The sequence below is a fragment of the Schistocerca gregaria genome, chromosome 5 (genome assembly GCF_023897955.1).
Source record: "Schistocerca gregaria isolate iqSchGreg1 chromosome 5, iqSchGreg1.2, whole genome shotgun sequence".
NCBI lineage: Eukaryota > Metazoa > Arthropoda > Insecta > Orthoptera > Acrididae > Schistocerca > Schistocerca gregaria.
Genome location: NC_064924.1, coordinates 109,049,572 through 109,077,207, shown reverse-complemented (window position 1 = coordinate 109,077,207; position 27,636 = coordinate 109,049,572). Strand labels below are relative to the sequence as shown.

General features: G+C 44.8%; 2 protein-coding genes across 2 annotated transcripts in view; one reads left to right on the top strand and one right to left on the bottom strand.

Moving 5' to 3' along the window:
- The window catches only part of LOC126273248 (protein Wnt-1-like), an 873,380-nt gene that overhangs the window by 631,262 nt on the left and 214,482 nt on the right, over positions 1–27,636 (top strand). The window lies entirely within an intron of this gene.
- LOC126272361 (lysozyme-like) lies at positions 1,819–26,481 on the bottom strand. The gene is made up of 4 exons (XM_049975172.1): positions 26,291–26,481; positions 12,775–12,866; positions 12,622–12,685; positions 1,819–2,145 (listed from the first exon to the last, which is right to left on the bottom strand). The coding sequence occupies exons 1-4, from the start codon at positions 26,424–26,426 to the stop codon at positions 2,012–2,014; spliced, it is 426 nt and encodes a 141-aa protein (XP_049831129.1). The 5' UTR covers positions 26,427–26,481; the 3' UTR covers positions 1,819–2,011.

Sequence of the window (27,636 nt, the reverse complement as noted above, 5' to 3'; positions counted from 1 at the left end):
CACCACTTGAGAATGAAATACGAAAAGTAACTTTACCTTATAGATATCTAGAGGCCCTGGGAGCATAGCAGATGGGCGGTAAGCACATTAGCAAATACTTTTACATCCAAACCTTGCGAAGTACGGTAAAGTGTATGATAGAGGGTACTTCCATCGCACCAGTTATTAGGGCTTCTTTCCATCCCTTTTGCAGATATGGAGTGCAAGAAGTATGGCTGTTTAAAAGCCTCTGATACTTGTATGTTGTGGTCTTCTGTTCAAAAACTGGTTTGATACAGCTCTTCAAGGTCGATTGTTATACAAATAACAAGGGAGAGAGAGAGAGAGAGATTGAGTGAGAGAGAGGGATAGAGAAAGAGAGAGAGAGAGAGAGAGAGAGGGATACAGAGAGAGACACTGTGCTATCAGTGAAAACTCTGAGACCATTACACTGTCTTATTTCTAGCGTGGTCACCATAAGAATACGATAAAGGAGATGTACAGGGGGATATTTCGACGAGTTGTAGACATTATGCTTATGAATTTCTTTCTGCAGTCTGTGTATATTAATGTGTGTTAATGTCTGTTCATCTCTGTGTCACTTGAACCAACTTACTGTAGACGAACCTTGGTGTCCCTCTAAACTGTTACTCTCAACACTCCCTTCTATTAGGAAATTGACGATTCCTTGATGCCTCAGGATGTGTCCTATCAACCGATTCCTTCTTCAGTGAAGTTGTTCCAAAATTATATTTCCTCTTGAGTTCGGTCCAGTACTTCTGCATTATTCCTCGACCTACTCGTCTAATCTACAACATTCCTCTGTAGATAGTCGTTCAAACGCTTCTGTCTTCTTAATGTCTGTAATTATTTTTGGTCCACGTTGCACTTCATTATGTGATACACAGCAGACAAATAGCTTCATAAAAGAATTCCTAACACATTTATGTTAAATGTTAATGAAAATGATGATTGTTGACAATTAGATGTAAAGACTTTGTGTACATTTATTATTCGTGTATACTGCAGGTGATACAGCACGGTAGTCGACCATATGCAAGCCTCGTCATTTGAGCAAACCTTTTACGAGCTACACCGACTTGAAACTGCTTATTGTAATAAATTCTTCAACTCCTCCCACAATTTTCCTCCGCCCCCTTCCTCCTCCCTCACCACACACTCACATACACTTCCCTTCCCTGTACCCTACGATTAATATTTTTACGACAAAATAAAATTATGTGGCGATATGCTAGTCCCAAACTGTGCTGTGGTTTCTCTTCAAAAAAGGTGGGTACTAAAAACCAGAAAATGAAAAAAAAGGAACAGGAAGTAAACGAGTGCGTAGTTGGTAGCGCACAGCTCGCCAAGTGTGCTAGATTAAAGTTCCAGTCCGACACACAATATTAAATTGTCAATACTGATCGTATTGTACACTCTATATACAGCAAAATATTTTATCTCCTCTCAACGAGATCGTTGTGATATCACTGTATGTGCTGTCGAATAAGTTAAACACAGACGCAGCAGTCTACTTGTTTAAAATCGGTTCGTCAGCTTCTGTGTCGGTTTCATTTCGTATTTTATCGAGACTTTCCAACAGAGAAAACGTGTGGTAGTTACCGGGAGCAGAACCCATTGCATTGCTTTGGTGTCAGTAGACGACGGTCCTAAGCATTAGCTCATATATATCTTATACGATCAAGTATCGGCCTTAGCTACATGGCGAATGATAATCCAAACACCACTCTAAAAAAAAAAAAAAAAAAAAAAAAAAAAAAAAAAAAAAAAAAAAAAAAAAAAAAAAAAACGGATAAAAGTGAAATAAACAAGAGAAAATATTAATGAAATGATTTATTTGGCAAGTAGTGTTTGGTACAGACAACACAACATATTATTTGGCTGTTAGCATTGTGTATGGCGAAAACACTGAAGTGTAGGGTCTTCGACACAGCAGTGCAGTATTTCAGATGTATTCTGAAAAATAAAGAGCAAGTAGGGACGCGTGTTTGGCACGCAGTGCAGGGTGGAATCAGCAGCTCGAGATGTCGGGCAGCGACTTGCCGTCGCACTTGCTCCTCCAGCCGTACCAGCCGCGGAAGCCGTGTCGCTGGAAGATCTTCTTGGCGCACCGCACGTCGTCCGACAGGTCATTGTTCAGCAGGTCTGCGACAAAACAGCCAGCCAGTTTAGTTCATCGTTTGCTCATCATTATATACTGAGTGACACAGCCAAAGCAGGCCCCCACAAGTACAGAGTCTAATGAGTATAAGTGCTGATATTTTATACATGCCGTGAGGGATTAGCCGAGCGGTCTGAGGCGCCGCAGTTTTGGACTGGTCCCGGCGGAGGTTCCGAGTCCTCCCTCGGGCAAGGGTGTGTGAGTGTTTGTCCTTAGGACAATTTAGGTTAAGTAGTGTGTAAGGTTAGGGACTGATGACCTTAGCAGTTAAGTCCCGTAAGATTTCACACACACATTTTATTCATGGTACCTTAAAATGTACATCGATGTGTTGGTTACGTCATACAGTCTTCTCACAACCTCTAAGGCCTGATGTTTCCTGCACGGTAGTAACTGCACCGGTAAGTCTCAGTCCAGTCCAGCCATTTTGCGTCCACACTTCATCAAATGGTTGAAATGGCTCTGAGCACTATGGGACTTAACTCTGTGATCATCAGTCCCCTAGAACTTAGGACTACATAAACCTAACTAACCTAAAGACGTCACACGCATCCATGCCCGAGGCAGGATTCGAACCTGCGATCGTAGCGGTCACTCGGTCCCAGACTGAAGCGCCTAGAACCTCACGGCCACACCGGCCGGCTCCACACTTCATCATCTGACCTACTGCTCAGGAGAAAATAAGCATTAATGGCTTTCTCTCCCCACATGTACCTGGAGATGTTAACCAACCTAAAAAGATACTGCTCCTAATAGCTATTATTAGTCTACAGATTAAGCAAATACGGATGTAATGTTGTTCAGTAAACCATTCTCAATCCCCAATAGCAATATCTGCACTTACACCCATTACACTCTGCATATCTGGATGAGAATAGAAGCTTTCGAAATGTGGTGCTACAGAAGAATGCTGAAGATTAGATGGATAGATCATATAACAAATGGGAAGGTGTTGAATAGAATTGGGGAGAAGAGAAATTTGTGGCACAACTTGACTAGATCAAGAGATCACCTATCTAGTATTGGAGGGCAGCATTGAGAGTAAAAATCATAGAGGGACACCAAGAGATGAATACACTAAGCAGATTCAGAAGGATGTAGGTTGCAGTAGGTACAGGGAGATGAAGAAGCTTGCATGGGATAGATTAGCAAGGAGAGCTGCATCAAAGCAGTCTCTGGATTGAAGACCACAACAGCATCTGGAACATAGATAATGGAATTGCAGATTTCGCTAAGATGTAGACGACAACTTGGCGAATTTTCTGGGGTATGCAGATTTTTTTTCTGAGTTTGTAGCAAACCCGAAAAGTTGCATAGTGCATCACCCGTGCAATTTTTGTAGTTTATGTGCAATTTGGGTGCATAGATCCTGAGAAATCAGTACCCAGAACAACCACCTCTGGCCGTAATAACGGCCTTGCTACGTCTGGGCATTGAGTCAAACAGAGCTTGGATGGCGTGTACAGGTACAGCTGCCCATGCAGCTTCAACACGATACCACAGTTCATCAAGAGTAGTGACTGGCGTATTGTGGCGAGCCAGTTTCTCGAACACCATTGACCAGACGTTTTCAATTGGTGAGAGATCTGGAGAATGTGCTGGCCAGGGCAGCAGTCGAACATATTCTATATCCAGAAAGTCCCGTACAGGACCTGCAACATGCGGTCGTGCATTATTCTGCTGAAATGTTGGGTTTCGCAGGGATCGAATGAGGGCAGAGCCACGGGTCGTAAAAAATCTGAAATGTAACGTCCACTGTTCAAAGTGCCGTCAATACGAACAAGAGGTGACCGAGACGTGTAACCATGGCACCCCATACCATCACGCAGGGTGATACGCCAGTATGCCGATGCGGAATACAGGCTTCCAATGTGCGTTCACCGCGATGTCGCCAAACACGGATGCGACCATCATGATACTGTAAACAGAACCTGGATTCATCCGAAAAAATGACGTTTTGCCATTCTTGCAGCCAGGTTCGTCGTTTACGCCAGTATGCCGATGACGAATACAGGCTTCCAATGTGTGTTCACCGCGATGTCGCCAAACACGGATGCGACCATCATGATGCTGTAAACAGAACCTGGATTCATCCGAAAAAATGACCTTTTGCCATTCTTGCAGCCAGGTTCGTCGTTTAGTACACCATCGCAGGCGCTCCTGTCTGTGATGCAGCGTCAAGATAACCGCAGCCATGGTCTCAGAACTGATAGTCCATGCTGCTGCAAACGTCGTCGAACTGTTCGTGCAGATGGTTGTTGTATTGCAAACGTCCCCATTTGTTGTCTCAGGGATCGAGACGTGGCTGCAATATCCGTTAAGATGCCTTTCATCTCGACTGCTAGTGAAACGAGACCGTTGGGATCCAGCATGGCGTTCCGTATTACCTTCCTGAACCCACCGATTCCATACTCTGCTAACAGTCATTGGATCTCGACCAACGCGAGCAGCAATGTCGCGATACGATAAACAGCAATCGCGATAGGCTACAATCCGACCTTTATCAAAGTCGGAAACGTGATGGTACGCATTTCTTCTCCTTACACGAGACATCACAGCAACGCTTCACCAGGCAACGCCGGTTAACTGCTGTTTGTGTATGAGAAATTGGTTGGAAACTTTGCTCATGTCAGCACGTTGTAGGTGTCGCCACCTGTGCCAACCTTGTGTGAATGCTCTGAAACGGTAATCATTTGCATATCACAGCATCTTCTTCCTGTCGGTTAAATTTCGCATCTGTAGCATGTCATCTTCGAAGTGTAGCATTTTTATTGGCCAGTAGTGTATATACGACGTTTGTGAAGTGGTAACTCAACTTCACTGTTTCGAATCGATTGATTAATTTCAGGAAAGAGTGTTTACAGCTAGTTTGCAGAATTTGGTCGTAGGCATGCTTCCGTCACCGATGTATGAGATGTTCCAAATAGTTTCACCACGTATATTCCAGGAAAGGGGATAGCTACTTACGGAAAGGTGAGGTTTGCGGTATAATGTTTTCTTTTTGCAGGTAAGTTCCCCTCCTCCCAGCAGAAAGTGAGTGCGGAATGGTTGATGAAGAACAAATCTTGACACGTTACAGAAGCACATAGTCATCACGTCCGAATGCGATTGGTGGAGATGTGGAACAGGAGCAACAGGCATTTAGTCAAGAGTTTCGACATTTACAGCTACAACGAATCACGAAGCACAGCTGTTACAAAAGAGACAGAAGCCTCATGTCTGCAAGGTGCGTCTGCAGCATGCGTTTCAACTTGATAACAGGCCGAAGCGCAAAGCATTTGCTATTGAGACTTTGTCACATCGACGACGAGCCAGACTATCAGAGAATGGTGAAGTTCAGAGAATCAATTGCACACCGTAATGTGAACATGATAGGCTGGGCATGGGGTGGGGGAAGTGGAATATAGTTTAGTAGTTATCCTGTGTGCTACAGATGGCGCACACACTGAAGTTAGTTGAGCGGCTACTAAGACATGAGGTGTATGTGAACATTACACCGCAAACCACTGCTTTCCACCTATCCCCATTTTTGAAATATACCTGATCAATTTTTAAAGGTGACTTTGTAACATCCTGAAGGTCAACCAAAATAGGTTGATATTCCAAAAAGAAGTCGGCGTACCGCACAACGTATGCGAAAACTTTTGTCATGTCACACACCCTCAGATACAATCATCCTTAGGTAACTTGAAATTGCTGGAACATTTAATTCTGGAAAAAAAATATTTTCTATATGTATTCCTTACAATTTGACCACACATCTTCTTTATTTTGCCATTCATTTAATTTGACCGAAGATCAGTAACGGTCTCCTATCAATTGGTGTAAGGGAATGCTTAAAAAATCTGAGTTAGAAAATTCAAAAATCCATACATGTAGTCAACTGTTTAGTGTTAACAACAGAGACAAACGAAACTGGTTTGTTTGCGAAGCTCACTCATGAAGGAGATTTCTTGTTGCTATTGCTACACTAGACGGGCCGCGGTCATTGATTTAGGGGATCGAAGAGCAGTTAATACTGAATAGTAAACACCAGTTTGTTCGCGTCAAGTCACCGATTGAACCCAGGAGAAACAATTAAAAACGTCGCATCATCACCATGCCAGCTGTCCCACCTGGCGTCGCTGTTCGACAGTCAAAAACATGGAATTAATGTCTCATTATCCATACTCATCTGGTCTATTACGTAACTACTTGTTCTTGTTCCCTCATCTCAAACAAACAGCCTACGCGCGGGTGGCTATTTTTATCACCTCAAGCACCTCACAAATCCTTTCAAACTCGTGTTTCTGATGTACCAAAATAGGAATGGAAGAAGTTTGTAGAACTAGTCCAGACGCATGCAGGTGTGTATAAATTGTATGAATGGTAAGTCTGAGAAACTACAAAACTGTTTGTACTAATAATTGTTTCTTCTTTCTTTTTGTTAAAGGAAGTGTTGTTTTACCACTCCTGCTACTGCTGCCACTCCGCTCTCGCTCTCTATCTATAAAACACACGCATACACAAAACCTCGCGCACCTCTAAGTAGTTCGTCACTTGACTTCGTTCCTGCTACCTCAAAGCGTGTTAAAAACGCCTAGCACTTAGGCTAGATGGAGACAGGCCGATAAAGAACCACAACAACGCTCGCGGAAGAGTTGCACTGCAGAACTGACCATCAGCAAGTCTCTGCCACACATGAGACTATATCCAGTCAGTCCAAACAGTTTCGAGACTGTATCAATAAAAAACAGAGAAAAGTTATGGTGATGGTTTTAATGCTTCAGGTGCTCTACAGAGTGAACAGCCACCTGTGTAAAACGCGGATAACGTGTATACATCCGTGTGAAACTGTCAGAAAAGCTGTTCGTTGGGATGTTGACTTTCGCACAATACTGGCTTCAGTGTCGGTTGTGTCATCAAAGCGTTGACCCTTCACACGTAACAGCTGACTTAAAGATATTGCTCCATCACCATTCGTGACACATCATCATACACACATTACGGACACACTCCACTACGTAGCACTGCCTTCTAACAATTGCCTAGTCGAATGCACATATGTTGTTTACAATTGTTGGTTCAAGCTGCACCGCATTTACTGAGTTGACGTCGCTTACGCGCCAGGAATAAAATTTGTGTCGGAACCTTTTGAACGGATGTTGTAGGCTCCTCGTCCACAGAAGGCGAGGAAAAAAAGGAGAGAAATACAGGAACTGTAACACATACTTTGCTAGGCCAACGCATTGAGACCCATAAAGCGTGTATTGAAAAGCCGTCTCAACTGGCTGGCTTGCCCTAATGCCCGACAGAACGGTAGCTGTTCCGTCACTTGAGAAGCGTCGGAAAAACTCTTCTGCGGTGTGAGCTGAATGCCTCATAACGGAATAGCGGCAACGCAAAGATCGTTACGACCCAAATATTTGTGAGATGAACCGGCCGTCACATATCTCTAAATATTTGAACTCTCTCGCTCTCCACAAATTACCCTTGCAGGCGACTTTTACTACCGAAATATTTATAAACGAGCTTCTCACGCGCACTTATAGTCGAGGCTATAAACGGGTGATTTTCTGTTACGTTGTTTACAGTAAAGGTACATCAGTATCCGGTTATAGCCGTCTGCGTGGTTTATTCTAGCTGGTAGTATTGTTTCACAAGACGCGGAAGCCCGACGTAACACTTCTGCAGGATATGAAGAGCACAATTTTCTTTTCCAATTTAATTGATCGCATAAAGTAAAACTCACATGAATTCGGAACCCGATTTGATCATTACACTGCTCATGACGTGAGAATGAGTTTCTCCGGGCAGTTATGAATGGAACGGAAGGGGCAACCAGATCGTATGAAATTGTTCTTTGGCATACTCTCGCGTTCACAAAATATTAATACAGTATTGATTATGGCTGGGCCAGATTCGATGCATTTACTCTGGCACCGATTCAACAGACCAGACAGTTACAGACAATAGAAACTTATAATGAGATATGAATTAGAAGTGGTTGCATTTGTCCCCATCTGGAAATTTCGTGGTCTAAACTACACTACCTGACAAAAAAAAGAAACTCCCAGAATACATGGACATTTCTCTGTGCAGCTTCGTACACCGCAATCAGAAGCCATGTAAGTGATTAGAGTTGCAATTTTTCGCGTTTGGTATTGTTGTCAAACCTGGCGAGGAATATAAGGGGCGTGAATAGCGTCAGACCTTGAGTGATCGCTGTGGAGGAGTTGCTGTGTACTCATGTGAGACAGCGTCATCAGCACGTGATAGAGTTTGCAAAGGGCTTCTTAGTGTTTCTCCATTTGGCTGGCTCGACGAATCGTCCAATATCCAGTTTGTGGGGCATTTGGGTGTAACAGTGGCCGACGATGGACTGTATGAAAACGTCATAGCAGGCATACGCGTTGTAAAAGTTCTGGTCTGCCAAGTCTACGCACCAAATGGAGAATCGCCGTATTGTGCACCAAGCACATCGTAACACCTACACATCTGCGCCTGCCATCCGAGAACAGACAAAGGGAATTCTGTAACATCCCACACCATTGGGCGAAGACTAGCTGCAAGCGGACTAGGGAATTGCCGCACCTTGTGTAGGTGCTTGTTAGCACCACAAGAAAAACGGCTGCGTTTGGAGTGATGCCGTGTCCGGGAAGAAAGGACTGCTGATAAATGTCGTCGCACTGTGTTCAGCGCTGAATCATGCACTGCCTAAGATTACCATCGGCGGCGGGTGTGGCGACAGGGTTAGAAGAAGTCCCATTGTTTCAGTGTTCTGGAGAGGCACAACGGTGTTATTCCTGGCGTCATTGCGTGGGGAGACTTGGGGTATGACTTCAGGCCGCGGCTGGTGGACACTGATGGAACTCTTGACCTCACACCGGCACGCCACGGCATCCTGCGTCATCATGTGTTTCCTCTCATACGACAGGAACGTCGTGCCATTTTTCAACAGGACAATGCTCATCCACACATGGCACGTGTCTCTATGATATGTTTACGTGATACTGAGGTACTCCAATGGCCAGCAGTATCCCAGATCTGTCACCGAAAGAACTGCTGGGCGTCCTTGCCAATGTCAGTATGGAGGAACATCAAGTACCAGATACAACAGCTGTGATGCAGCTTGCCTCAGGAAAGTATACAACGGGTCTATGACACCCTTCCAAATTCAGTCAGTGCATGCATCCACACCATTGGGAGTGCCATGTCATACTGATAAGTGGGCTCATACTGCCAAGTTCTTTGGATATTAGATTCGCCATTGTATTCACTGAAGAGACACCACATATCCGCTCATCCCTTGAACTTTAATTTCGTTTCCTCCTTCCCTTCTGAGTGTTTCACGTTTTATTGTCGGGCAGCACAGCATTCAGATGTATTTTTGCTGCTGTCTGTGTCATCTTTCTCCCTTTCACTTTTCGCTCTCTTCCGTTCTATGCGGCCTTTGTTAGATCTACATCTACATCGATGCTTTGCAAGCCAGCGCGCGGTGCTTGGCCAAGGTTCTACTAGTCATTTCCTTTCCCGCTCCACTCGGAAATAGAGCGAGAGAAAACGACTGTCTATACTCCTCCGTATGTGCCCTGGCTTGTCGTTTTTTATCTTTGTGGTCCTCAGTTTACATTGGCGGCAATAGAATCGTTCGGCAGTCAGCTTCAAATGCCTGTTCCCTAAATTTTCTCAATAAAATTTCTCGAAAACAACGTCGCCTTCGCTCCAGGAATTCCCGTTTGAGTTCCAGAAGCATCTCCGTACCACTTTTATGTTGTTAGGACCTACCACTAACAATTCTAGTAGCTCGACCCTGAATTGTTTCCATGTCTTCCTTCAATCCGACCTGGTGCGGACCCCGAACACTCGAGCAGTATTCGAGAATAGGTTGCACCAGCGTCCTATATGCGGTCTCCTTAACAGGTGTCCGCCTCCGTAGATTAGCGGTAGCGTTTACGCTTATCACACAGAGGGCCTGGGTTCGATTTCCGGCAGAGGACTGGGTGTCGTGTGTCCTTCTTAATCATTTTCATCATCATTGACCCGCAAGTCGCCGAAGTGGCGTCATCTAAAAAGGCTTGCAATACTGCAGCAGAAACCTCCCCCCGGCCCGCATGGGGCCTCCCGGCTAACAATGACATACGCTCATTTCATTTCCTGAACTTGTGAAACTCTCTTTCCTAAAATTTTCCCAGTAAACAGAAGTCGACCATTCTCACCAGTTCTCACATGTTCGCTTCATCTCATAGCGCTTTGAAACGTGTGGCAAGTTTCCCCAGGTTCACATGACTCTTCTAACAAAGAGGTAAGTCAAAAGACGATACAAATAGACCTCAAACTATAGAAAAAGAAGTTACTTGTAGATATTAATCTTTGCATTCTTAGGAGAAGCTAGGGACGGGAATGTAAGTTAGTAATTCAACAATTAATGCGTACACCTACTGTTTTCAGTTTCCATTCCTCATTTTAATTCCGTTTATCCTACCATGATTTCAATGTCTTCATTTATAGTAATTCTGTCATTGGTACTTCTCACATTGTTGTCTAATATGTTCATTATTTCTCGGTGTGTGACCTGCAGTCTGAAATTTAGTATCCCACGCCGTTTTTTCCCTTATTCGATTCAAAGACCCATGTTAGTAACATCCTAAAGATAGATGTGCTTTTAATATTTTTCTTCTCCGTTCAGTCACTTAGTAGAGGGCGGGATTGAAAGCCTTACTTAGCATTCTGAGATAGGTTTTCAGTGATGTCACGAGATGGGTTAACGAAAACTCCCGGATGACTTCTTGGAAAAGTTACGACCACTTTCGTTTATTACGGTTTCACGTTTAAGCATGATCCCCGTCTCTAGTAATCTCATCATTCACGGAACGTTACACTATTGCCGTCTGCTGATAACAAGTTAGCTTGCCGAAATATTGCGCTATATGGGCAGCGCCACTAGCTGAATACCGAACAGAGTTCAAAAAAGAGACTGAGCGTAATGTAATGTTGGTAGGTGACGCCAGAAAGCATACAAGGTCTGTTCAGAAAATTCCGCAGCTTTGTCCACGATAATTTTCTACACTTACTTTTTACTTATTGTGCATGGTCTCTTTCAAAATAATCTTCTCCACAATTCATACACCGCTCTCAAGGCCGTTTCCACTTCCGGAAGCAGTCTTGGTATCCTTCTTGCTGTATCGCGCGAAGCGCTCTCGGCGAATTTCTTTTATCTCTTCTATCATTGCAAATCTTCGCCTTTCCAACAGGGTTTTCAACTCCGGAAATAAAAAAAAGGTAAACAGAGGCCAGGTCTGGAGAGTACGTACGATGAGGCAGCACAGTGATTTAGTTTTTTTGGTTAATAGTCACGCACCAACAGGGATGAATATGCGGGTGCGTTATCGTGATGCAAGAGCCATGAATTGTCTCGTCACATTTCAGGCCGTTTCCTTCTCACATTTTCTCGCAGGCGTAGCATCTCGTTCCGATAGTACCATCGATTAACAGTTTGTTCCTGTGGCAAAAATTCATGATGAACAAACGTTCAAAGTCAAAGCTATCAGCATGGCTTTGACATTTGACCTGACCAGATAAGCTTTTTTTTGGTCTCTGAGAAGCTTTCCCGACCCATTGTGGAGACTGAACCTTCGTCTCAACGTCATTACATCTTGTCGCACGTCTTATCATCAGTTACGGCTCTCTTAAGGAAATTTCGGTCTCATTTGTACGATCAGGCAGTTCTTCACAGACTGCGAGGCGAAGGTCTTTCTAGTCTTGACTCATGAACCTTGGGACGAACTTGGCGGCAACGCGATGCATTCCAAGATGCTATGTTAGGATTTCATGACACGATCCAACTGAAATGTTACATTCTTCTGCAGTCACTCGGACAGTCAGTCTTCGATTCGCATCCACAATTTCGTTGATGTTCCTGGCATGAGCGTCGAAGAGCGTCTTGAATGAGGGTCATCTTTAACTCCCGTCCAGCCATTTTTATGTGTCAACCATTCGTAACACCGAGTATGGCTTACACATTCATCACCGTAGACTTCCTGCATTATTTGGTGTGTCTCTGTACATGTTTTCTTGAGTTTCACGCGAAATTTAATGCAGACGCGTTGCTCCTCTAACTCTGCCATCTCGAAATGCGCAGACTGTGCGACACAACATGCTACTAAACACAGCACTGAGCAATAACTAACAGATATACAACTATAAAAGTTCCGGCAGATAAACTTTAAACCAAGCGTGTGCAGGGTTGCCAACCGCATCTCGCTGCGCGAAATTAGGAATGTTCCACAATTTTTTGAACAGACCTTGTACATATAGGAGAAACAGGATTCGTATCACTGGAGACCACAACCCTCCTTTATCTTTTAGTGGATGTTAAATGAATGACGATGATTGCAGTTATTTATATATGGACGCTAATGACCTTGTTGTCACACTATGAGGGACACGCAGCTACATCAGCGTCAAGTCTCGTGTCTTACCTTCACATTTGAGACGGCAGTCACCTGCCACTTTGCCGATGCCACACCAGTACTTGCTGTTGATCTGTGGAACAGAAGATGTCGACTATGAAATACGTGCCCTACTGACAATTAGAACAAGAAGACGAGTGGGAGAACAAGTTGTCCACTCACCTGGAACAAGCCGTAGTCGTAGCTCCCGTTCTTGTTGCGAGGGCCCCTCTTGTCCGTTCTGCCACCGCTCTCAGACTCCACCAAGCATACCCCTGCAAACGAGACAAAATGGTACCTGTTACGTGTCGGTTGCGAACAGCCGACCAGTCTGGTCAGCAGTATCAATACATGTGTCGCGAAATTAAGCAATGAAGCTTGGTTGAGGCAGTCTCTGCCGTAGCTTTTCAGGAAAATCGAACAAAAGTGCTACGGTACACGGCTTGCCTAAACGGAGACAAAAGAAAATGAAACAGTCCCCCTCTACTTATCACTCGGCTGCGCTATTATATTTTGGGTCCTCTAGAGGCGTGCTAAGGTACCGTGGGGCGAAGACTTGCAAAGTTCGACAAACTGCCTATTGGCTTCTGTCTCGGGTTCTTCGGCCGACGTTCATATGACGATTTTACTGACGTTTCGCCAGCACGAGTGGCTGGCATTGTCAAAGCTTCACCCTCCATTGCCAGTGGTCAACTGGAGCCGAGTCCGCGGTCGCAGACTGTATGTGCCTGGTGCGCCAACGTCCTATGGCTTCTTCGCGGTCATTTCCAGTGCGGTTCTCCTCTTGCTACCTGCGACGGTCGTTCGCTGCAGTACGGGAAGCCAGGATCCGTTTCCCTTAAGGCTTTTCTCTTTCTTGTTGAAGCAGTTCGCGTGTTTTTGTATTTCTACAGCTTCTTTGAACAAGCGGGTGTGATAGTGCTTCGCTACTACCAGAACTTCCGTGTCGGCGAATTTTATTTCGTGGTCGGTCTCACTCAGTGCGTGCTCTGCCACGGCCGATTTCTCCACCTGCCCCAACCTTTAATGTTGCTTATGTTCTTTGATCCTGGTGTTGATTGATCGCCCAGTCATTCCCACATAACCTTTTCCGCATGTGCATGGTATACGGTATATTCTCGACATTGGAAGTGGCTCCCTTTTCTCCTTTGCCGATCTAAGACACTCTTTGATGTTCCTTGTCGGTTTGAAAAATGTCTTTACGCCGTGTTTGCGCAATATACGACCGATTCCGTCCGTCACTCTGGGCAGACCACGCACTGAGCGCGACCGACCACGAAATAAAATTCGCCAACAGGGAAGTTCTGGCTGTAGAGAAGCACTATCACACCCGCTTTTTCAAAGAAGCTGTAGAAATACTAAAACACGCGAACAACTTCAAGAAGAAAGAGGAAAGCCAAAATGTAAACGGATCTGGCTTCCCGTACTGCAGCGAACGACCGTGGCAGGTAGCAAGAGGAGAACCGCACGGGAAATGACCGTGGAGAAGCCCTCGGAAGTTGGTGCGACAGGTACATATAGTCTGCGGCCGCGAGCTCGGCTCCAGTTCACCACCTGCAGTGAAGGGTGAAGCTTTGACAATGCCAGCCACTCGTGCTGGCGAAACGTCAGTAAAATCATCAGATGAACGTTGGCCGAAGAACCCAAGACAGAAGCCAACAGGCAGTTTGTCAACAAGTGGCCACGAAAGCCTTAACTATTTTGTACTTGCAGGTTTGCCAAGACTGCAGACATGTACCTGCAAACTATCAAAACATTAACTACGCAACTCTGTAACGTATCCAGTTTACTGGATGGTGAGCTCCGTGGCTGCAGATTACAGCAACCAATCACTTTCTTGCGTATTTTTTTAATTTTTTTATTCAAGCTAATGCGCATTTCGGGCTTTAACCTCAGGGGCTTGGTGTTGTGTTGAGCTAATCACCATCATTTCATCTCCATCGACACGCAAGTCGCCGAAGTGGCGTCAGATCGAAAGACTAGCACCCGGCGAACGGTCTACCCGACGGGAGGCCCTAGTCACACGACTTTTGCATTTACATTTACCTGTCTTCAATTAACGTAATACATATTTAAATACTCAGTCAGTACGTAGTTACACCATCGACTACAAGTTGGATTCTGCAGCTACTCTGCGCAGAATAACAGATTTGTGTAACTACTACAGTTCGCGGGTTGTTTATTTATGATATACAGCTTTTTAATTGTACTTACTTTCTAATATGCTTGTTGTTTTTCCGATTTTCGCGTTTATGGATGTGGCACAAACGCTTTTTTACTACTATTTTGCACTCGAGCAACTCAATTTCCGCCATTTTGCCTACTGTCATCTTCGTCTGCATCCGAAAAATACATCTATGGTCAGAGATTATCTTTTGCTTACAGGTTTTGCTATGGTCAAAGTTCTAGGTTGCTTATAGGTTGTGTATGACAAAAATAACTGAAACTGTTTAGCATGGATGTGCTAAGGTACTGTAAGGTAATAACATGGTTATTAAATAAGCGCATTAGTGACTGTTTAATTAGTTATGGGAAAGAGAGAATAATGTACTTTTACATAGTCACTAATACACTTATTTATTAACCACACAGAGTACTCAGCAGATTCATCCTAGATAATATCAGATATTTTAGTCATATGCAACCTCTAAGGTCGGCCGCTGTGGCCGAGTGGTTCTAGACACTTCAGTCTGGAACCGCGCGACCGGTACAGTAGCAGGTTCGATTCCTGCCTAGGGCATGGATGTGTGTGATGCCCTTAGGTTAGTTAGGTTTAAGTATTTCTAAGTTGTAGGGGACTCATGGCCTCAGATGTTAAAAGTCCCATAGTTCTCAGAATCATTTGAACCATTTTTGAACAACCTATAAGAAATATATAACATGACCATAGCCGAACCTGTAGTCAAAATATAATCTTTGACAACTGATATATTTTGTGGATATAAACAAAGGTGTCAGTCGGCGACATGGTGTATGCTGGTCTCATTTTGTGCAAAATAGAAGTAAAAAAAAAGTTTGACACATTAATAAACGCTAAAATCGGAATAACAACAAGCATAGTAGAAAACTACACATAAAAAACAGTGTATCATATACAATCAACTCGCGAAGTGTAGTAGATAAACAGAATTGTTATTTTGCACAGGTCACAGCAGCATCCAGTTTGCTGTCAATGTTGTAACTGTGTACTGACTGAAGATTCAAGTATGTATTACGTTAATTGAAGATGGGTGAAAGCCGGAAAAGCGAATTAGCTTAAATAAAAAAAAAATGACAAAGTGGCTGATTCCTGCATGTACTAAAATTCCTGCATGTTACTTAAAATTTTTCTAAGTATGTCAACGAATTAACAACTGTCCGTATACATACAATTTATTACAATTACATATCTTGCGCTTGCAATAACACTGTATTTGAATTATCGAACGTATGTACTGTTTATTATGTGTCCTATGCTACAACAAAGAATTTGACATTGTCACTTAGTGTTAATATGTCTATCAGAAATTTTATGGAGGTTTGTCTTGTATTGTATCGTATGTATGTTAACCGGGGACCTAGAAACGACGGAGAGGCTCCGTCCCCGCCGCAGCCGCAGCGGTCTACAACCCCACGACGACTACCGCAGTCCACTTCGCCCCTCCGTCGCCCCACACCGAACCAGTCTTTCAGGGTTATTGTGCGTTTCGGCTCCCAGTGGACCCCCCAGGGAACGTCTCACACCAGACGAGTGTAACCCCGATGCTTGCGTGGTAGAGTAATGGTGGTGTACGCGTACGTGGAGAACTTGTTTGCGCACTTCATGGAAGTTACTCAGTCTGCCTTATCTACCAGATGCAAGAGCTTGGGCGTAAACTGCGGCTGTAGTAACTCCCACAGCTCAAGCAACACTACTTGAAACAGTAGAAGCTGCAACTCGATAGAAGGCATACATTTTGTAGTACTTCATGTAGAATAAAATTATGCAGATAGTCTGATATCAGTTGAAATGTGAATTGTGACACCGTGAAGTTTAAATTTTTAGAGAAAGCTCCTTATAGTCCATCATCAAGTGGCATACTTGTTTCAGAACACACTTCTTTCAAGTCCACCAATAATTTTTGAATATCCTTCCGCCTACCTTCATCGTACTGGCGTTCAACACGCTGACGTGTGATTACAAGTTCTATTCTTCATATGAATGTAACGTACTGCTCGTATGAGATACTGTGCGAGCATGAAAACAGAGGGACTATGTAACGTTCTGGCGGTTACGATAAAACGGAAGACTGGTTCCCTCTGCCTCTTTAAATATTACAGTTTTATATATACAGGGAATGGACCACGGCTGTTGACTGTGATCATAAACTCCCGAGACGTACTACAGCCACCATTCCACTCTATGTTTGCCTCGGTCATTAACGGCAGGAAGCTAACGAAGGTTTGTTTCGGTGTGAATTACGTACCTCGGGGAAAGGGAGCCGCCTTTGTGCGTTCAGAAAATTCTATTAGACGCACCAAAGAAATTGTTTTGCCTTGTTTATACTTACGATTTCTGTGGACACAAGAAATGAAATATGCTGCACATGGTGGTATGGTTGAGAAACTGTTGACTGTAGCTTCAGTATAAAAAAGGCTACGAGTAACCATATGAAGAATAGAATCAGTGACACGAAGATCGAATCGAACAACAAAACCACTTTGATTACAACATAAATACAAAGATATTTTTACCGAGAACACTACAGGGTGATCAGAAACAGTCTGAAAAGCTTGTGAGGGTGTTGCAGGGGAGCTTGAGCTGAGAAATAATTGTTAGAAAAAATCCGATATGTTGCGCGGTTTTCGAGTTATTTAGCATCGAAGTTAGTCAATAAGGTCGTTGCGCACGCAAATTCGAGGAGCTTGCCGGAGACAGCGTCGCCAAATGTGTGCAAAAAAAAAGAAGAGAGAGAGAGAGAGAGAGAGAGAGAGAGAGAGATAGCTTTTACTCATCTACCTTAAATTCATCATTTCGGAAAAGCCAGATCTTAACTGGTAATGAGTATTGTAACAATTGATAATTCACGGACTCACAGATGTCACTGCATTACCATACTTTAACGCCTGGCGGATCAAAAGCTTGAATCTCCGCTCACAACGGCCTGGTTGGCTAACGTCAATCTAATCAACGTATCGAATTTTTTTCTTAGCAGTTATTCACAGCGCAACCTCCCCTGCAACACCAGTATAAGCTTTTCATACTGTTTGTAACCACCCTGTATATCGACACAAAGGAAATTTCTGCACGTTGGTGAGTGTTTTTCGTGTCTTATTAATGCCCGCTGCCTTTCAAAATTAAAACTGAGTTTGCTTGCTTTTTCGTCATTGTGCCAACCTTCTGACTCCCACTTCAATTTCCTTGCCTCTTCCCTTACTATTTTTGCCCTTTACAGCTCCCTCTAGAACTGCGGAAGTTATTACCTAATGTACTCCTACGCGTCCCTTCCTATCATCAGTGATCTCAGTATGTTCCTTTCCTCGCCGATTCTGCTAAGAACATCATTTCTTATTTTACCAGTGCACTTAATTACTATGTTGTAACATCACACCTCTAACACTTCTATTCTTTACTTTACCAACTCTCGCACTGCTCGTGATCCACTTCCTTACAGTGATATGCTCGAAGAAATTTTTTGGTAATTTCTTCTTCAAATTAAGGTCTGTGTTAAATGCTAGCAGACTTCTTTTAGAAAAGAATGCTCTGCCTGCATGTGATAGTCTGATCTTATGTCTTCTTCACTTCATCTCTCACGATCTGTTTTGTGTCAAATGTAGTAGAATTTCTTCACTTCGCCTGTTAGGCGGTCCTCGCTTTTGATGTGTCAAGAAGCACAACGGGAGGGAAAACGGAAAAACAGTATCCTATGAGTGTTCGTCACAGACGGTTATTGATGAGGATCGTGACAAAAAGTTAGAGGACAACAGCTACAAATGTCGTTGCAGAACTGAATGTCGCACTCGCGTAGCAAAACAAGGAATGTGAATGGAGCTCCGTCAGCTGGGAATTGGAGGACGAGTTGAAATTCCAAAAGCACTCTTCAGCGATGCAAACGAGCGTACCACGGAAACGGGGTGCCGAAACCATAAAATCTTCACACTGTTTCCAACTTCTGGCCGAGTCTAGGTTCCAAGTGTAAAACATGGCGCTGGTTTGGTAATGATATGGGCAGCCGTATCGCGGTGCTCCGTGGGCCCATAGTTACTCTGCCAGATTGCATTACATCAAGGATTATGTTACCATTTTGGCTGATAAGATCCATTCAATGGTACACTGTTTGTTCCAAAACGATGATGCTGTGTTCCAAGACGACAAGATTCCTGTTCACACAGTTCACATCGTCCAGGACTGGCTTCGTGAGCACGAGAATGAACTGTCCCATCTTCCCTGGCCACCCCATCACCACATGGCACTATTACTGAGCCTTTGTGTTGTGGTCTGTTATGGAGAGAAGGGTATCCGATCTCTAACCATCTCCATCATAGTTACGTGAATTTGGCCAGTATTTTGCAGGAGTAATAAATGGTATAAGAGTACTCCTTGAAATCCACACTGTATCTACATTTATTCACTCCGAGACCACTGGAAGCTGTTTTGAATGCTAACGGTTCTCCTAAGCCGTATTAAGCAGGATAATGTGTTGTGTTTTTGGTGTTTCCGTATTTTGGTACAAATGGCTCTGAGCACTATGGACTTAACTTCTGAGATCATCAGTCCCCTAGAACTTAGAACTACTTAAACCTAACTAACCTAAGGACATCACACACATCCATGCCCGAGGCAGGATTCGAATCTGCGACCGTAGCGGTCGCGCGGTTCCAGACTGTAGCGCCAGAATCGCTCGGCCATTCCGACCGGTTTCCGTATTTTGTTCCACCCTCTTCACATCCCACACAATTTGAATGAAAAGGATTATCATTCTCGTAAAACGGTGGAAGAGCTTAAGTTAATTAAAGTGTTATATCCGAAAATTACTTCACTAAAAGTACATTACTATGCACTCATCGCACGATATGAAATTTATGTTAACAGGGAGGACGAAAGGGAACCTCCCATTACTTTATACCGTCCAAGTGAAGTGTAGGCCTATCCAGCAAGGATCCTGTAAAATGTATCCAGGCCGTTGCCCTAATGGGTAGGAAATCTTCCGGTGACTTGTTTTCCTTCCATATCTTTTACAGACCTCAGCCGTTAGCACAGATAACAGGTCGCCATCTACATATTATCGCCGGCCATTTCGTTGGCTCTATGCGTGTTGCGACGGTAATTCTGTTAATGTCTGTAATTACATCAGACACACTGAACTACCTGTGCCGTAGTTACTGCAGATCGGCCGCGACCCTAACCAATCGTTCCCGCCCGATACCGGATACACGTTTTACTCTCTCACTACGAGTCTGGCTGTGTTTGATGCCAAGAAAGATGGCTTACCAAAATACGGATAACGTGATACATTTTCGTGAAGTAGTCATACATATTTACGCGTAACAATCAGTTGCTGTAAATGAGAGTACCTAATCCATTTACACTTAATAACTACAGTAACAAAATCAAAATTTGCTACGAGGAAGAAAGAGACAGAAAAGATGCAAAAGAAAGTATAATACGGTGAGAGAAAGCCGGGGACAGTGACGGGGTACTAATCAGGAAACAGCAAACTCGAATGTGCGCAAGCGATAAGAGATACATTTCCTTTACTCAGTGGAGAACTGTTTAACTGCTCTGATCAGTTGAGGCTGGATATTCCATACTAGAGAAAGGACTTGGCATAAGCAATCTCGTTATGACGAGGTGCAGAAAATAATTTAGATGGTAACAATCGATTCTCTTGTGAGTATTGTTGACGTAGGAATGCAGGACAGATATTCAGAGCTCTGATTACTGAAAAGACGAAGGAAAACGAGGAGCTTGTAGTCGCACCTTGCAGCTGCACCAAAACAGTGTAGGTCTCTGTAGCAAAGAATGGCGCTGTCGCCCTGGGCAGTCTTACCTATAGGTGAGAGTGGTGCAGTATCGGCCGGCTCAAGTTTGTTGACTTTACTGTCTAACTGTGATGATTATTCGAAATATTATATACCATTCTCTTATCTCAAGATATGTTCTATGACCAGTACAGTACAATGATTTTTATTTTTTATATGTAGTACATAAATAGCGAACGGCCTTGCCGCGGTGGTAACACCGGTTTCCGTCAGACCACCGAAGTTACGCACTGTCAGGCTGGGCTAGCAGTTGGATGGGTGACCTTGCGATCTGCCGAGCGTTGTTGGCAAGCGGGGTGCACTCAGCCCTTGTGAGACAAACTGAGGAGCTATCTGATTGAGAAGTAGCGGCTCCGGTCTCGTAAACTGACTTATGGCCGGGAGAGCGGTATATTGACCGCATGCCCCTCCATATCCGCATCCAGTGACGCCTGTGGTCTGAGGATGACATGGCGACCGGTCGGTACCGTTGGGCCTTTCAAGGCCTGTTCAGACGGAGAGAGAGTACTTAAATACATAGAAACTAAAGGTGCTACAACTAAACGTTTCTAGAAAATGTGTTGCACTATCGGTAGTTGTCTTTTCTGTGATAACATCGAATGTTAATGATACACTGCAAACAGGGAGACTCTGTTGGTTGGGCTGTTGTTTTCCCTGATCGAGTCGTCAAGTTACGGCTTCCTGAGGCGTTTACCATCTTTGATGCCGAATTGTTTGCGATCTTGCGAGTATTGGAGCAGGTGAGATGTGTTCCCAGTCTTAAGTTTCTCATCTGTTCTGACTCCCTGAGTGCCCTTCAGACCATGCAACACTTGTACCCAGCGGGTACGGTCGTCCAGAACATCCACGATGCCCTACTCCACCTGCAACGGCAGGGGAAGGAGGTTTCCTTCTGCTGGGTGCCGGGGCACTTGGGTATTAGGGGAAACGAACTGGCGGATGTGGCTGCCAAAGATGCATGTTCCCTCCCTCAAGTTGTTGAATGTGCCGTCCCCTTCCATGCTGTTACCTCCCTTTTGCGTTTTCGTGTTATGCGTCATTGGGAAGAGGAGTGGCTGGCAGTCGGTGAAAATAAGCTGCGTCTGGTCAAGGCCGCCACGCGGCCATGGCGTACGTCCTACCAGTCATGCAGGCGGGATGAGGTTCTCCTCGCCTCCGCATCGGGCACAGTCACTTAACGCATGGTTTTTTACTCCGGCGGGAGGACCCCCCAATCTGCAGTGCTTGTGGCGTCCAGATTACTGTCCGCCACATTTTACTTGACTGTCCTTTATTCTCTGACCAGAGGACGGTGGTTTCCTTGCCACCGGATTTGCCCTCTATTTTGCAAGACGACGCAACGACTGTGGTTAAGGTCTTACGGTTTTGTGTCCTGTCCAATCTGTTGCCCCTGATGTTAGGGAGAGGATTTTAATGTGCTGCTGGGTGGCTGGCTCACCCAGGTTTTAGGTAAGAGGTCGGCCAGTCACAATTACCTACTTGTTTCACTTCGATTTCTGTTCTCTTTTCCTTGTGTTTCCTTTCCTTTTTAGTGCGTTCCCTCTCCTCTTGTTTTGCCTCTGTATGTGAGGATTTGGAACTGCATCAGGTCTGTGTCTTTTAGCCGTTCTCCTTGTTCACTGTTCGTCTTCGTCCCTTCACCGCATGTGTTCCTGTTTCTATGAGTTTCGGCGCTGATGACCACGCTGTTTAGCGCCCGAAAATTTCAAACCACACACACAACACACGATACTTATCGAATAGTAACAGTGCACATGAGCATGGAAATTTATTGTTACAGTTCCACCTCGGTTCACGAATATTTACCTCTCTGTACTTTTTTTCTCATTTTCCGCCACTTCAGACTGAAAAAGAAGTAAGAAGAAGAAGGAAATATAGTTCAGAAATAGAAATTATTTTTGGCCAGTAATCAAAGAAAATCGCGTGTCCGGTACCAATGAAGCGAAGAATACCACCTACTTCACACACGACTGAGCCTACACGATCATTCCGTTTCAGATCCCTGCAAATTGTTTCACGCCTGTTTATAAGAGTTCACTAATTCCAATTGTAGCTCAGTGATATTGTAGTCGTGGGACAGTACGGTTTGCCGGCCGGTGTGGCCGTGCTGTTCTAGGCGCTGCAGTCTGGAATCGCGTGACCGCTACGGTCGCAGTTTCGAATCCTGCCTCGGGTATGGATGTGTGTGATGTCCTTAGGTTAGTTAGGTTTAAGTAGTTCTAAGTTCTAGGGGACTGATGACCGTAGATGTTAAGTCCCATAGTGCTCAGAGCCATTTCAACCATTTTTGACAGTACGGTTTTTACGAGAGGCGTTCGGTAAGTAATGCAACCCCTTTTTTTTAATGACCAATTTCGCTTGCAAAAATTCTGAATCTTTCGCCGGACGTCGTGGAATATTTCTGCTTCATCCCCTACAGTTTTATGCAGTTCCGGTGGCGCTATACATTGCCTTTAGAGTGGCAAAGGTGGTGCGTTCCAGTCAGAAAGCTGTCATTGAATTTCTTTTGCCGGAAAATTAGAGCATCGCAAATATTCATAGATGCCTGCAGAATGTCTAAAGAGACCTAACCGTGAACAAAACCACGGTGAGTCACTGGCCGAGGCGTCTGTCACCACCACAAAACTGGACCGTTCTTCATCCACTGTGCGGCCCGGATCTCGCACCCTCCGACTTCCATATGTTTGGCCCAATGAAGAATGCACTCTGCGGGAAGCATTACGTGGATGATGGGGAGGTTATTGATGAAGCAAGACGTTGACTCCGACATCGACCTGTACAGTGGTACCATGCAGGCATACAGACCTTCCCAGAAAGTGGCGTCAGGCTGTCGCATTGAATGAAGATTATGTGAAAAATAGGGTTTTGTAGCCAAAAGAGTGGGGAATAATATGGTTTATCGAAATCTTGAATAAAACCGACCTGCTTTCAGAATAATACGTGTAGCGTTACTTATTGAACGCCCCTCGTATTATTGTGAAGTACACAAGTTTACATTTCTGGTAATTGAAAGTAAGCTTTGCAGTTGTATTAAGGTCCGACTGAATATTTGTGCAGCTGTTTTGAGAAAGTCCGAAAAGTCAGAGCCTATTATCAATACTGTCTGCTAGATCATTAATTGAGAACATGAACAGCGAGTGTTCTAACACACTTGCCTAGGACGCGCTATTGGTTACTTCTACATCTTTCGATGACTCCATTGGAGATAAAATACTGGATCCTCTCGACTAAGAAACCCTCAATTTCGCTTGTATAAATAATGAAGCAACGCATATAATACCATAAGATAAGTAAAACTGCAAGGGTGGAACACAACTTAACCCATTGTTTGGATGACACATTCTTTTATTGGTGAGAACGAAAACAGCTTTAGAGGTTAGACGAGGGGGTCTCAAACGATGCTTGGCGGTTCCCAGGGGCATCGTGGTGATTTCATTAAAATAATAATTTGATTTACTTGTTTTCTGAATAAAGAAACAATGTATGCGCCAGTAGTGATAACTGGCAAATAACGAATAATTATCTGTTTGCTGAGTTATAAGGATCTGCGATGTTTGCGCTACAAGAAATACGTCTTTCAAGTATCAGTAATTCACCTGAGGGGCAGCAAATTGAAAATGGAAAGATTAGTGTAATTCATTACTAAGTATTTCGAGACTCAGAGAGTATTGCAAATTGTGACGCGTCAGTTAACGATTATCTCTGAACAACTTAGCAACGCAATCAACAACTGCATGAGAACCTCTGACGACTCGGACGAAGATTTTAATGATCAAATATCAAGATCTATAGTACCCTTTATTTGAGAAAAGTTTTATCAGTACGACCTTGTAGTATTGTAAAATCTCCGGAGAAACTTTGCTATACTGGTCCTTCGAAAAGACTCTTAACAACTTGCGGGACTAACACACGCCGGCCGCGGTGGTCTAGCGGTTCTAGGCGCTCAGTCCGGAACCGCGCGACTGCTACGGTCGCAGGTTCGAATCCTGCCTCGGGCATGGATGTGTGTGATGTCCTTAGGTTAGTTAGGTTTAAGTAGTTCTAAGTTCTAGGGGACTGATGACCACAGATGTTAAATCCCATAGTGCTCAGAGCCATTTGAACCATTTGACTAACGCACGCGCAAGACACGGTGTGCTTTAATGATCAAATATTCGAGATCGTGCGCCAAGACTCTACATTGCAAGTGAAGTTCGCTTCCTCGTCACTGCTTGAGTTTTGGAACTTGGTGAAACAGGATTATGCGCAAATAGGTAGCAAAACCTTACGGAAGAAAAAGATTCAAATGGCTCTATGCACTATGGGACTTGAAATCTGAGGTCATCGGTCCCCTAGACTTTGAACTACTTAAACCTAAGGACATCACACACATCCATGCCCGAGGCAGGATTCGAACCTCCGACTGTAGGCAGCAGCGCGGTTCCGGATTGAAGCGCCTAGAACCGCTCGGCCACAACAGCTGGCAAACCCTACGAATTTTGACAGCTCTTAAGCTACCTTCCTGATGAGAGGCAGGTTTTTCAGCATTGGCAAACATCAACTTGAAATATAGTTCACGAATGAATGTGAAGAAACAGATGCGAGTCGCAGTTTCCGATCTTGTTCGTAGATTTAGATAGGTCGGTTTTATCAGCATTGGCAGCCATCAACACGGAATATAGTCAACGAACGAATGTGTAGAAACAAACGTGAGTCGCAGTTGGCAATCTTGTTCAGAGATCTGCATAAATGATGGTAAGCTACTGCTTCCCATTGAACCGAGCGAGGTGGCGCGGTGTTTAGCACACTGGACTCGCATTCGGGAGGACGACGGTTCAGACCCGCGTCCGACCATCCTGATTCAGCTTTTCTGTGATTTCCCTAAATCGCTTCAAGCCTATAGCGTGATGGTTCATTTGAAAGGGCACGACCGATTTCCTATCCTAATCTAAGCTTGTACTCTGTCTCTAACGACCCCGTTGTCGACGCGACGTTAAACATTAATCTCCTCCTCCTTCCCATGATTTTGTTGTAAGAATAAGATGTTGTAACCGAAATGAGATTTTCACTCTGCAGCGGAGTGTGCGCTGATATGAAACTTCCTGGCAGATTAAAACTGTGTGCCGGACCGAGACTCGAACTCGGGACCTTTGCCTTTCGCGGACAAGTGCTCTACCATCTGAGCTACCCAAGCACGTCTCCCGCCTCGTCCTCACAGCTTTACTTCTGCCAGTACCTCGTCTCCTACCTACGAAACTTTACAGAAGCTCTCCTGCGAACCTTGCAGAACTAGGAGACGAGGTACTGGCAGAAGTAAAGCTGTGAGGTCGGGGCGCAAGTCGTGGTTGGATAACTTAGCCGGCACGGTGGCTCAGCGTGTTCGGTCAGAGGGTTAGCTGCCCTCTGTAATAAAAAAACCGAGTTAATCGATCAACAAATATATTAAACGGATGTTTTTCGGTCAGAGTGCCGGTTGACCTCTGTAATAAAAAAAACTGAGTGGAAGGATCAACCACCGAACTTGAACAGGATGTCTTGCGATGTCCGCAACGCTTTTAATCTGCCAGGAAGTTTCAAGATGTAGTAACATTAAAAGTTTTGTGTCAATAGTCAATCAAGAATTGACTACTCTTATTCATTTATTTTCGAAACTTCTGTTCCGGTCGTGTGAGCTGCAGGCCCGAAAAATTTGGTAAAGACTGTGGTAGGCTGTACTCACAGTTCCTGAGGTCGCTGGTAATGCCGTGACGTTTGAGCGCGCTGACGATCTCGCAGCGCTGCAGCTTCTTGGCGTCGCCAGAGCCGAGGACGAGTACCAGGGCAATGCCCAAGAGGACTGCGGCCGACGTGCGCATCTGTGCGGTGGTGTGACGCGGCTGCTCTCTGAGACGGGTCCAGTGCGAACCGCGGCGGGCGTCGTGCTTTTATTGCGCCTCTTCCCGCCTCATCTGAGGACGCAGCCCCCACCTCACCTCACCCCACCCCACTCCGCTGCATCCGGGCCCTGTTGCGCTGCGCCGAGGACAGCAGCAACAGCTTCCGAGAAGCCCAGCTGTCCCTGCCCGGCTGCCAAAAAACACTGTGCGACGTCAGCTTACTTGGCCGAACAGCTCGTCTGTTTACAATAAGCATTTGCTTAAGGTGCGTACACACGAGGCCAGCGAAGACCAGCGAACGACAACCACTGGATTCTGCCGAACGTTGGTCGTTAACGCATTGGCGTTCGGTCTCGCACCTTCACCAAACCAAGCGGTCCCGCAATTCGAACATTTGGAAGCGCAGTTGGATCTGAGAACTTGTCATGGTTATTGTTATGAAGAGGATTTAGCAGCCGTCGGATGTGCAGCATTTACACTGAAGATCCCAAGAAACTGGTAACGGGCCTAATATTGTGTAGGTCCCCCGCGAGAAGGCAGATGTGCCGTAACTTGACGTGGCATCGACTCAACTAATGTTTGAAGCAGTGCTGGAGGGAATTGATACCGCGAATCCTGCAGGACTTTCCATAAATCCGTAAGAGTAAGAGGGAATGGAGATCTGTTCTGAATAGCACGTTGCGTGGCATCCCAGATGTGCTAAATAATGTTCATGTCTGGGGAGTTTGGTGGCCAGCGGAAGTGTTTAAACTCAGAAAAGTCTTCCCGGAGCCACTATGTAGAAATTCTGGACGAGTGGGGCGTCGCATTGTCCTGCTGGAATTGCCCAAGTCCGTCGGAATGCACAATCGATGCAGGTGATCAGACAGGATGCTTACATACTGTCATCTGTCAGAATAGTATCTAGACGAATCAGGGATCCAATATCACCCCAACTGCACACGCCGCACACCATTACAGAGCCTCCATCAGCTTGAACAGTCCCCTGCTGACATGCAGAGTCTATGGATTCATGAGATTGTCTCCACACCCGCACATGTCCATCCGCTCGATTCAGTTTGAAACGAGACTCGTCTGACAAAACAACATCTTTCCAGTCATCAGCAGTCCAATGTCGGTGTTGACGGGCCCAGGCGAGGCGTAACACTTTGTGTCGTGCAGTCATCAAGGGTACAGAGTGGGCCTTCGA

Excerpts from the sequence above, each read along its gene's own strand:
- LOC126272361 (XM_049975172.1), bottom strand. The coding sequence starts at position 26,426 with ATGCGCACGTCGGCCGCAGTCCTCTTGGGCATTGCCCTGGTACTCGTC. Across the intron at positions 12,867-26,290 it reads TACCAGCGACCTCAGGAACT|GGGTATGCTTGGTGGAGTCT; the intron begins GTGAGTACAGCC and ends TCTCGTTTGCAG. Across the intron at positions 2,146-12,621 it reads CTGCCGTCTCAAATGTGAAG|ACCTGCTGAACAATGACCTG; the intron begins GTAAGACACGAG and ends GTTTTGTCGCAG.